The sequence below is a fragment of the Melozone crissalis genome, unplaced genomic scaffold (assembly GCF_028551555.1).
Source record: "Melozone crissalis strain CALT ecotype California unplaced genomic scaffold, PUWL_Pcris_2 ptg000006l_1, whole genome shotgun sequence".
Classification (NCBI taxonomy): Eukaryota; Metazoa; Chordata; class Aves; order Passeriformes; family Passerellidae; genus Melozone; species Melozone crissalis.
The window spans coordinates 22766357-22779352 of record NW_026535784.1 but is presented as its reverse complement, the minus strand read 5'-3'; the positions used below and the strand labels follow the sequence as shown (position 1 = coordinate 22779352).

Genomic DNA, 12996 nt, shown 5'->3' with positions numbered 1-12996 from the left:
TCTTTCCCTTCATCATAATGTCCCACACAAAATTTTCTTTCTTTTTTTCTTTCTGGCTTATTTAAACTAATTTAATAAATTAATTTACTGCCAAATACTTTTGCCCTGGGAGAGGAGAGGAGAGGAGAGGAGAGGAGAGGAGAGGAGAGGAGAGGAGAGGAGAGAAGAGAAGAGAAGAGAGCAAACTACATTGTTGAAATCCTTTAAATTTTACAATACATGAGTATGTTAACTTGAAAAAGAAATAGTAATAACAGGAAGTAATAATTTTCAGCACTTTCAGTACTTTTTAATCAGTGATGGTCTGAACAGTATCTAACTGCTTTCGGAACATTTTTATTTTTAATACAAGCCAGAAATCTGTAGCTGCAGCAGCTTTTCTAAAGCTTTATATGAGAGAACAGAATAGTTGTAGAGGTTGTTCTGAAGAGCCCCTCTAGTAATGAAATACTAAACCTATCTTTTGTGACATATTTCAATTAGTCTCAACTTCCTAATAACATAACTATGGAATTTTCAGTATAGGACAAAAAGAAATATCAGGAAACTTGCTGCAATATATTTGTTTGCATGCCAGGGTTGTTTCTATATATATATAGGAACAAGTTATGCTTCTAGTGAACTAGAACACCCAGAACTAGATGCTTCTAGTGCCAGGCTTTCAGGACTGCTCTGTTGGGAATATTTAGGTTTCATAACACTCATACCAATCAGGAGAGCAAGTGTTAAAATATATGGTATTTTGTGTGGTGTTTACTAAGATGAAAGTTTGTATTATTTAGTCCTGTTCAAATGTAGGTTTGAAGGTATGTATACACTTGTAAATACTGTCACATTCTCAGAAACATAAATTGATCAGATCACTTGGAAATCCATGGAAATTTCTTATTACTGCTTATGGCATCATCATCTCCTTCTGCTACCATTATTTGTTTTCTTGATATCTGTGAAAAATACTTCAAGAGAATCTGCCACATCTGCAGCAACTATAAGGTTATACTTTGAGCCACCCTCTTTTTCCTGCCTAGATTTCAGGCTTGAATTTGTGCATTTCTTTGAAGTCTTCACAAGAAATTCTTACACTTTGTAGGACTCAGTGCACATAGCAGGAGACTCATCAGCTTCCAAAGGTTCCCAATCATTTGCATTTTAGGGAACTCCCTGAAATATCACTGATTCCAGTTTTCATAGAATTTTATCTTTTCCTCAGGCAGAGTGCAGAACTGCTCTTCTGTGTTCAGTGATGTTTGGCATTATCTTCTCAGCCATTTTGTCCTGCATCTATAAGGAGCATCCAGATTTTATTAGGAACTCAGAACAAATTTGTTCTGCCACATTCTAAAAACTCTAAGAGACAAGCTGGTTTTGAACTAGATACCTTAGCTAAAGATGTCAGTTTTAATGGCTTGGCAATTTTGAATTATGTTAGTCCAAACTGCTTTCAACCCATTTCACTGTCTGTTCTTCCAGCTCATACTTCTGGCTTTCAAATGGGGCTGCTTTGGGAGAGACTGTAGAAAATCTTATGAAAGTTAAGGTATATTATCTTCTCTCTTCTTGTCTACCTAGCCTGTGATTACATCTTGAAAGATAAATCAGGTTGGTCAAGGATGAAAATCAGGTTGGTCAAGGATGATTTGTTCTCAGTAAATTGTTGTTTGCTCCCAATTGCCTTCCTGCGACTCATGTCTTTGGTAATGGTTTCCAAGGTCTACTTTGTGTTCTTACCCTGGTCTAAGATGAGCTTACAAGCTTAGAGTCATTGCTTCCTTTGAATAGAGGTGTAAGTCTTTACCAGGAACACCCCAGAGCTGTCATGGTTTTCCACTGATGTAGGTTTCCTTGCGATCCTGTCAGCCATCTCTTTCAGCATGCCTGGGTAGATTTCCTTTAGTCTCACAGGTTAGAATATATTCAGTTTCTCTAAATAATCCCTAGCCTGTTGAGTCCTCACATCTGGATGTTCCTCTCTTTTCTGAAACATGTTGAGATTGTGAGGTTAGGGAGTAAGATTGGACTATGAAAAGTGATGAGAGTGGTGCAAATTTTGACTAGACTAGAAGCACAAAACATTGGACAAATAGGCATTAAAAAGGCAGACTGAAAAATCTTGATCTAATTTATCTGTGGGTTAGCTTATCACAGCTATCACCAAATTACTTTGAAAACAGGCAAATATAAATAAACTTTCATTTTATACTACTATTTTGAGAGACACAGCAAGTTTTGCAACTTGCTGCATGCACCGCCCATTCCTTCCTGAACTGAGTTCAGGTCCCAAACACTTAGTTTGAAGGTCCAAAGTACATGAGTGGCCAAGGATATTGCATTCTCCCATTCTTTCCAAAGAAAAACAGGCACTCATACAAGAATTGGTACAGTGTTGTTGTTTTGTTTGTAGTTTGGACAGTTTATTTTCACTAAGCCACGTTTCTGCTCACTTTGCTGCCAAGACACAAGAAAGAAATTGGGTTTTTTAAAAGAGATATCTACACTTCCTGCAGCCAGCCTGTAACTTAAATTTACATGTAAAAATAAGGATTAAGATGGGTAGAAACAAAATTTTATATTTATTTTACTCATATAAATCTTCCCACAAAATCTTCCTCATAAGAAATACAACTATTTTGTCATAAATCTACTCCAGCAGTCATCAGACTATCTGCTTCTTAAAAAATACCTTTTTGTGTGATGAAATGGGATTTGCAGACTTTTAGAGTTTTTTGGACTATTGTAATGGTCAGGATTTTTAAATGCTTGTGAAAAATTGGTTCTAGAAGAGTTGAGTGTGAACATAAGATTCAGTCAAGAGTGTATTGGCAGAAAATGCTTCATACTTGTAATAGTCCCTCTTAACTAAAATACAGAATAATTCAAACTCTCCTCAGGGAACTGGTATTGGTATGAAAGGCAAAAGTATACTTGGACTCATGTGTGCTGTTTCCCTCTGGAAAGTTTTGAAAGCTTAGAAACTGTGAACTATATTTTTGTAATAAGCCACACAAAGTTTGGGAAAGTTGGAAAAATTCAGGAGGAAACTGTACTAGCAAGGCATGATCCTGGGGAAACACAGGAAATGCTCAGCACTTCACAGAATTGGACCCTCTTACTACTCTCAGGATCTGCAGTGCATCTGTCTGCACGCCTGAGTGAGATTTTCATGGGAATAGCGTGGGAACACAGACATTGATGAGATACTTCTTTGCTCAGAAACCAAAAATAAAATTCAGAACAAAATAAATAAAGCAATCCTGAAAGAAGAACAATTTTAGAACTTCTGGAAAAGAAAGGAGTTTAAAAGGGCTCTCTTCATAGTAAATGTAGAAATTAGTAAAAGTTTTGATAGCAATCCTGCCTTTTAAGAGTAGATTTTTATTACTATACATGCCTACACAGAACTGTGTCTTTAAAAAGGAAACAGCCACAACACAGACAGGAAGATTATGAGCCAGGTTGCCCCATCTTGAGGCTTCACTTATTACAGTTCTGTATTGTGCTCTGTATCAGTTAAAAATTTCTTTTTTCCCATGAATTAGTATCTATATCTGATATTTCTATTTCTATATATTATATTTTTATATCATGTATAGAAAAAAATGTTTGAAATTTACGTTAGATAAATGAATAGCAGTATTGAATCATCTCCAACTTTTGAGTACCTCATAAAAGAGTTTATAAAATAAGGATTTTTCAGATAAAGCATATACTTCACCAGTTCTACTTGGCCATTCTTTAAATACAATATTATTAAACCTGGTAAATAAAAATTGCAATATCATTTTTATACATCACAGTGATATACGAAACTGTGTCTACTCTAACTCTTACTGATTCTAAAAATCAAAGTCATAAACAGCTGAACAAAAATATGGAACTTCCTATTGGAAAACATTTTGGTATCAGAATACAAGCTACAGAAATACGAAGCATGCTAGATCATTTAGAAGAGAAAAGCTTAGTTATTGTAAGAAAAAGGTGTATATGTTCAAAAGTAAGATTAATTAACTTTCGTATTTGTAAATCTTGCAAAATACTACACTTTAATGCATGAGACATAGAAAAGTCTATCATGACAATCAGAATATTTACAGAATTGTTTTTCAGGCACTCACACACTTTTAATCTTAAAGTATTGTTGTTCACATTTTAAAGATGAGAAAAACTAGATGTTTGTAAGATTTTTAAGTGGCAAAAAAGATTGTCAGACTATTGATGTGTTAGGGGCAGACCATGACTGTTGCCAGTATTCTTGCTCTAAGAAAAGGAATAACTACTCTGCCATCTTACCCATGCAGTAAGCTCATCCTAACTTTAACCTGCAGCACATATAGCTGATTATTAAGGTGTTGAATGGAACCCAGAATCCCCTGCAGTCAGTTGCAAAGCTCCTCCTTCCTCCCAGCTTTTTACAGTATGTCAGCAGCATGAGCAAAACTTTCCAGATGTATTTCTCTTGTTTTCTGCACTTTTATGGCAGCAGAGATCACAGTTTGGCAGATGGTACCTGAGAATAAAATGGAATTACTGCAGAGATGGAAGACATGTAGGGTGTGTGCTGTCTGTGCTGGTGTCTTTCTGTGTAGGTATGTACCAGGAGAGGTTAGTTCAGGCATTACTCAGTTAAAGAAGGTGTTAGAAGTCCCTGAAGACGTAGTAGGATTGATCTCATCACAGACCTGGAGTAGTCATCTCACAGTAGTACTTCCAGCTGAGGAAATTATATGGCAGATGAAACATATACTTATCTGATCTGTTAACTGTATCAGAAGAACCAGGTATTGGGGGCTTTGAGCAGAGGAAATTTGATATTCAGTTTGACCAGAGTTTAGATATTAAAATAGAAATAATTAGATTTTTTTTTCCTCAAAGAAAGGAAAAGGGATTAGGTTTTTAGCATACAACAGCTGTGCTGATGAATCTTTTGTTTTCCAAAGAGGATTTTCAAGGGCTTGGGGTATTTTTTAGAGGTTTCATTTATATAAATGGATTTTTAAAAGCTACTTTGCATCCTTTCCACAGGCTCTCTTTGGAGTCAAAGCTCCCATTTCTTTTCAGAAAAATATAGTTTTCATGTTTACTTGTTACATGATTTTGTTTCTTTTTTTCTGTCATTGGGCTGTTTTCATAGATTTCTACTTTTCACCCAAAAACTGTGGATTTGATTTACTGACTTTGTTCCCCAAAACCTTGACAAATATTTAAATATTAACAGACAAATGATATGCAAAGGGCTAAAGAACTCGTTTCATTTCATCTCTTTTTCTCTTGAATGACCTAGAAATATACTGACTTAGTAAGGTCACAGTATTGGTGTTTGGTTATTTTTTAAGCTCATGCTTGTTACATGTGCATGTTGAAGCATGAACAAGCTGAGATTCCAAGAATATGTACAAATAAGTAAATAAGGTCCAGGTAACATGTTTTAATTTTTATTCCCCTCCTTTTTGCCTCCACCTCCTGCCTGAGGTAAAACCATTTCCATCTTGTGTGTTTCTAGTTCTTGTAATTTTTCTTCTCATTATAAAAGAAAATAGGGTGGTTTATGTTAATCTACATTTCTCTATCTTTTAGTAAACCGAAAAGAAATATGATTATTATCACATTTATCGGGATTAGTGATAACTTACTCTCTTATGCTCAGCCCTGCTACCTTGCAAAGTTAGATGTACTTTTTTCCTCAATCAAACACTTTCTCGATGCTCCCAAACCCATCACTGTTTCTGTCAGGTATGCTCCTCCTCTCCTGTGCCTATCATCCCATGATTAGCATCACATTTTTGTGACTGTGCAGCTTTCTGAGCAAAGAACTGTGAGGCTCTGCAGAAAGTGAAGGTTTCATCATCATAGAGGAAATGTAACTTTTGCAGTAATGTATTCTTTTAGGCCTGAAATAAAGCTCAAGATCAAGAGCCTCCTGAAGGATCTGCTTTAGATCCTTTCCCAGCTGGTCTAACAAAAGTAATATCACAGTGACTGAACACCCATGAGACTGTAAGCATCAAGATTCATTCCAAAACATACATACCATGTTTTTAAAACTACCTTCTTGGGATTTGCTTTTTCTATTTATTTAGTTAGAGAACTCCAAACAGTTGTAGTAGACTGCTGTAGCTAAAAATGGGAAGAGGCTCTGCAGCTGGGATTATCTGCAGAGATTCAAGAGCTCAAACTCACACAGGATGAATCTCAGTAAGTCTCAATAGATGCTGCTCTCCCAGTAGGTGTCAGCTGCTGCAATGCTCTACAACTGATTTTCTTTTGCAGAACTTGAAGTTGAACACAGTGAGGTCTCCTTCATACATGATGTTCCAGAAACTATTGCAGAGTTATGGCCACTAACCTCAGTGATATCTGAATCCAGGAGAAAAACATTAGTGGAATACAAAAATGTAGATAGCAATCAACCACTGAATTTGGGCTGGGTGTCAGAAAGATTATTAGAATCAGATTGCTCACTTACATAGCTGATCATTTCTACAGCTAAGCTTTTTTCAGTTAGCTCATGAAGATGCAGCATTGGTGTTATAGATTCTGGAACTTGCAGCCATGAGGTGAGCTTCCTCATTTTCATATCTACACCCTTCAAAATTATTAAGAGTGACTTGCTTTTGTCAGGATGAAGGGCAAAAGACTCCTTTGTTTTCTTTGAGGAGGCTAAGGAAAGACAGGATTTGCAGGATTTTAAATTCCATTTTATTCTGCAAATAGGTGTCCACAGTTGATTTGTGACTTGGACTCATCATGTAACAGATTTTAGCTTCTATCATCACATGATACTATGAATTTTTTATTTATATGAAACATGTTCTAATGTTGTAAGTATTATACATAAGGGGATGAGTAAAAACTGTAATCACGTGGGATTTCTGTCAGCCACATAGAAGCATTCCACAGACTCCAGGGCTTTAAGACAAAATCACATTTGTAGACATTACATGATGTTGAAGCTAATGTGAAACATGAGACTCTAAATATCTTTTACTGTTGTCTCATAGAGCTGCATGCCTTCTGGTTCAGTTTTGCCAGTGTTGCAGGGTTTATTGATATGTTTGTTATTGTAAAAGGTTTTATAAGATAAATATTAGCCAAGAAGTTACTTGTGAGCTTGGGAAAAAGCTCTCTGTGTAAATGAATCTTAATAGAACAGCTGGTGATTGATGAAAAGCATGAGCACTCTTGGGGCTGCTCCAGTTCTAGACATAGTGCGTCACATCTCAGCTTTGGTGTTAACATTCAAGTAATGGGTTTTTTTAGGGAAGAGATACCTATATTTGAGGGAATGGAAGGAAGCACGGATTTTTGTTATTACCAAAAGCTATATAAACGTTCCTTAACATTGAGTTAAAATTTAGCTGACTCCATTTTCAGGTATTGTCTGTCCATCCCAGAAAGTAGAGGGCAGTTTAAGTGGAAATCAAATTCCTTATTTCATTAACTCCTGTGAAGTTTAACCTTTGCTTTTATTTCAAGTTGTGTCCTTACATATAAAGTTGAGGTCTAGCAATTGCTAATTTGAAAAAAAAAATTGTTTCTCACAAAATGTGACAGTAACTCGTGGGCTATTCAGGAATCCCCAGATGTTGCTGTGAAGTCTTTAGTATCCCTATAAAGAAAGAAATTAATTCTTTATTATGGCCAAACTCTACTTAATGGTCTGCACAAGCTGCAGACAGGCTTTTGTCTTATCTGTCATAGGAACCAGCTTCATGTGGCCCTGGCAGATTTCAGAGCATTGGGAGCTCATCCTGGCCCTGGCAGATTTCAGAGCATTGGGAGCTCATCCTGATCCATGGGAAGTCCATGATAACACCAGACAGAGCACAAGGCAGTTATCCTGCATCTTTGTTCTGTGCTTCCAATCCAGCAAGTCACACTCTGCCAGCTGAATGACAAAGACAGAGGAAATTATCAGACCACCCCAAATGAAGGCTCTTGGCAATTACCTCATGGAAGGAGAGCTGCCAACCATCCAGCACTAATTAGAAGAGGTCTCTGTGCATGACCTGAGTGGCATAAAGAAGCTCAAGCAAAAAGAAATATCTAGTCAGAAGATGAAGTATAGGGAGACAGGAGGATAACACATGCAGGCAAGCATACAGCTTTGCACTTCCTCTAGAATTGAATTCATAGTGTTGCCATAACCTTAGCTAGACATATGTGAATGTGACATTAATTTCTTTTTAAAAATGAGATAATTGATGCAGCTTTGTTGCTGGGTGGACTTTAATTGCCTTCCGCTCTACTTTTCAGAAAAATTAAAGACCACAAAGAAAGAACTTGCTAAATTCCTCTTCTAAAGCTATTCTATCCTGAAAGTTGATGGTTTTATTTTTCCTTTCCTCATCCAGATGGAAAAAAAACTTAGCTTCAAAAACTGACAGTTTAATAAAATGTTTTGTAAGTAAGTCTGAATGATAAACTAATCATTGCTGGGTTTTTTCCTATAGTATTGCTACTATTTCTGTTCAATGCAAATACTAAAATATTATGGCACTTTAAATTAATTACAATTTTTGAAAGGGTTTTCTACATGCTTACTCTCTTAATCTGATTCATTAGCATGAAAGGCTTTAGTTTCAAAATATCAGAATCTACCAGTAGAGATACTTATTCAGTGTTTTGTGTAATGGGGATATATTACTGAGAAAAATTCTGCATATGGACTGCAGTATTTCCCAATTCCAAACCATCTGATGATCATGGATTTTTTTCCTTTTGTAAAACATCCCAGTTAATTTTTAATTGCTACTTATCCAAATTTTAAAAATTGGCACATACCTTCTGAATAAAATAAAATTAAAATTCTATTAATCCAGAACATACTCTGTTTAATGATAAACTGAATAATGCTTTTTTTTTTTTTTTTTCTGTCCGAACATTTTTGACATCAGTTTTCAGCTACAAACTACATCTTGCTCACTGAAATAGAATTCTCTGTCTGGGGAATGGACATATCAAGAGCAGTCCTGCCAAGAAGGGCTTGGGGATGCTGGTGGGTGAGAGGCTGGACATGACCCAGCCATGGGCACTCCCAGCCCAGAGAGCCAAAGGTGTCCTGGCTGCATCCAGAGCCTCGTGGGCAGCAGGGGAGGGAGGGGATTCCGCCCCTCTGCTCTGGTGAGACCCCACCTGGAGCGCTGTGTCCAGCCCTGTGGTCCCCAGCACAGGAAGCACATGGACCTGCTGGAGCCCAGACCAGGCCATGGTGATGGTGAGAGGGCTGGAGTACTCTCCTGTGAGGACAGGCTGAGGAAAGGCTGAGATTGGTCAGCGTGGAGAAGGCCTCATTGTGGCCTTAACTACCTAAAGGGGGCTTATAAGAAAGATTAGGAAAGATAAGGAAAGAAAGATAAGGCTTATAGGAATGTGGGCACAATTTTTAGCAGACAACAGTATTGAAAAGAGGGTGGATTTAAATTAGGTATGAGGAAGAATATTTTTAGAATGAGGATGGTGAAATGCTGGAGCAGGTTGCCCAGAGAGGTGGTAGATGCCTGGAAACATTCAAGGTCAGATTGGACTGTGCTCTGAGCAACCTGAGCTAGTTCAAGATGTCCCTGCTCATTGTAGAGGGGTAACCTCTAAATGTCCCTGCTAGCCACGCAAACAATTTGATAATTCTCTAATTCCATAATTCTATAGCATTTTACATACACTATACAGTCACATTTGCACACATAGTACATTTTCAGTGACACAGTTGCAATATAGCAAGGATGCACACAGAAATTTCCCATAATATTCCAAGTAAGATTTTCGTAATTTAAAAATCCCATCCTCTAATTTGCAAGAAAAAGCTGAATATATTTCAGCAGTGGTCTAGTTTTTTCCTCTTTTTCTCTCCTTTTTTGTTTGCTTTTCTTTCTTAGTGCTGCTAAGAACACATACTACTAGAAACATAGAAAAGAGCCTGAGATTGGGAGATGTTTATTTAAATCTTTGAAGGGTACGTGTCTGTTTTTTTCTAAAACACATGTGATCTGATCATACAGAAACTGTTGGTCCAGTTCTTCAGTTCTGTGAGGAGAGTGAGAAATAATGTGAAGTTACAGTGAACCCATCTGGTCAAGCAGGAAAATCCGGTTTAATTGCTCTATTGCCAGAAATGTTAAATCACTTCCTGGGAATGCAATTCATTTGGAACATATGGAACTCATTGGAAGGTCTCCAGTGAATTCAAAACTGTACTGAAGATGAGAGCATTTCTCATAAGTAACAATCATGTTTTCCCACTGGGCAGCATGTAAGCAGCATGTGTAGCTGTATTAACAAAAAACTAAACAATAGAAGGACTGTCTGAGATCTTGTTCAACAAGATTTACTCATGGTTTACTTTAAATTTTCAAGAGATGCTATGTCCATTTAGGCTTCTTTCTTTCAGCTTTTGAGCAGCAAAAGAATGTCCTGATGAAACTTTTAGCTCATTTTACATCTCAATTGAGAAGCACTGCAGTCTAGAAAACAGGTATTTGAAAGCAATCTACCTCACTCTGCCTTTCAATTTTCTGGAACTTAAAGTGTTTCTTCATCTTACTAAACAGAAGTAGAAATTTTGTGACTTCCACATCTGTCCTGAGGCTTGATGATTTTATGTATTTCCTACAATTAAACCCTAGCAACCTCTAAGACTTCCATTTAACAAATTCACTAAAATGTATATTCCATTGTACATCAACAGGTTTTAATGATCATCAATTATAAATACTGTATATTTCCAGGAAATAAATTGATGTGACCAATGGCATTATTAACAATATCTAAATCTGATATGCCAATATGAAAAATCTACACATTGATGTGAATGACAATGACAGCATTTTAGCAACAGTTCATTCAGGCTAAAGGCCCTGCCAGGGACTCACAGTGCAGTTATAAACATGACCAAAGACCATTCAAGTCTACCATAAAGTCAGCAGAAAATTATCTTCTCTCTTTGTCATTATCATATCCCCATGGAGTCCTGAAACTTCTTCCCCTGAGCTGTTCCTCTTGGCTTTGCATTTAGAGCTTCCAGAGGTTGTCCCCATCATATTGTTATCTCTTTTCTATGACACAGCCTATGATTTCAGTGCAGACACTCTTGGTTGCCGCATCTTCAGCCACCTCAGTGTTCTCTAAACTTTTCTTAGAGGAAGCCATCATACCTCTTGTAGCTAACAAAACTCAACACTAAACTGTGATGTTAACCTGTTCCTATCTTTCCTCCTTTTGTCCTGACCCTCCCATTTGATTCACTCTAATGTTCTCTCTTTCTTTCTTGTGCCACTGAGGGGTTTTTTTCCTGTTTGCTTGCTTCTTTCTCACCTTCTTCTCTTTACAAAGTTCTGTCTTTACAAATTTCCTTCTTGGACTAAGGTGAATAATGAATCTCAGATTTTCTTACTTATCTTAGCCAGTGAAACCACTTAAGTGTGGAAAAGAGAAGAAAAATAAATACTCATTTTCAAAGTTATATGAATCTTTTATAAAAATTCATATACTATACACTTTTTCTTTCTTGAAATTAAGACCTTGATTCACTCTGTGATTTTATTGTTTCTTTGGCATGTTAATTTTCCTCAGTCTGTGTTTCCTCAGACTTTGTTGCATTACTCATTCTTCTTCTGAACAAATATATGTTTGTAAAATGCAAGGAAAATGCTTTTCCAGGAAAAGGCTACTTTTGGTTTGAATAATATTAGTCTGGTTGTGTAATATTTTTGAATGTCAAAATCAACCAATGCACATTTAGCTAGAGAGAATAGAGGTGAAACAGAAAAAATCACAAAAGGCATATATTAATGTATAGCATCTAGGACATATTCTAGTAGAAATTCTGTTGAAATTTGATCCAGAAAGTTCCATGAAACACTATTGTATATAGCAGGACAAATCAAATTAAATTAAAATTGCAAAGTCTGTTTTGAGAAATTTTATAGCAAGTCTGAAGTTGTTTGCATTATTTCTGTCCATGTCTACACTTTTTCTTTTTCTTTGAATCTGCAGCAGGAAAATCTGCTGAGTAAAGGCTAGGATAACATAAGGAGGTAAAATTGATACCTTAACTCAGTAACTCAGTATGCAGATCTGCATACATTGTATACCCAATCCAATTTCTCATCCAACCTTTCTTACCTCTATCCTATATGCACATTTTAAAATTCTTTCTTTTGAGATATAATTTTCACTTTACTGTTCATTCAATCTATAATCTCATTTTTTTAGGGAAAATACACTCAGAAAGTTCTTCTATATTAGACTGAAAGAAAATTATAATATGAAACAAAATTTGCATCCATTACAAAAAAAAAAGAAGTCTTATAGAATTTTCCAAGTCCAGAAACAATTACAGCCAAAATGAAAAAAAATTCTATTAGTTGTCTATGAAAATTTACACAAAAAAGTAAGAAATTGCTATATTATAGAACAGCATATATTTGAGCCTACAGAAGAGAAATTTGGCATTTTTGTCTAATCTTCAGCCACATTTGAGAGAGGATTTTGTCTTCCTCTCTCAAAATTATGAAGTAATTTCCCAGTGGAATTTTGTGATTGTGTGTTCTTAGGATGATTATTTCAAAATGTAATCATAATGTCTTGTTAACTCCATCTCCTCCCTTCTCAACTAGTCCTTTCTACTGGTAATTACTTTTTCAATTGATTGTAAGACACTCAAATGGGAGCTGTATGTTTCTCTCCAGAGTGCTTAACGGTGAGACTGCAGTTTTTTCCAGATCTTCTAGACACTCACAAAATTTACCTCAAGATTTCTTAATGTTTCCCTAATATGGTATCCCCTAAGTACTCCCTAATATTTTTTAATAGTGGTTTTTTTTTTTTTTTCCAGGCTATGCCAGTTATTTCAGAGAAGGAGAAGGCTGGTGAGTAAATATTTACTCATTTTCTCATTTCCTTGTTGTATTTGTTTTTGGAATACCCTATTACTTAACTAAGTGATAAAAGACAGGCTTCAGCTGGGGGCTTTCAAACATATGGTATTGCAGATTTGACCAGTGT

At 36.2% G+C, this 12996-nt stretch overlaps 1 protein-coding gene across 1 annotated transcript in view; it reads left to right on the top strand.

Moving 5' to 3' along the window:
* The window catches only part of DLC1 (DLC1 Rho GTPase activating protein), a 197859-nt gene that overhangs the window by 57872 nt on the left and 126991 nt on the right, over positions 1 to 12996 (top strand). Inside the window, exon 4 of the mRNA XM_054294173.1 lies at positions 12827 to 12860. Within this exon, the coding sequence (XP_054150148.1) occupies positions 12827 to 12860 (34 nt within the window). The remainder of the gene's footprint in view (positions 1 to 12826; positions 12861 to 12996) is intronic.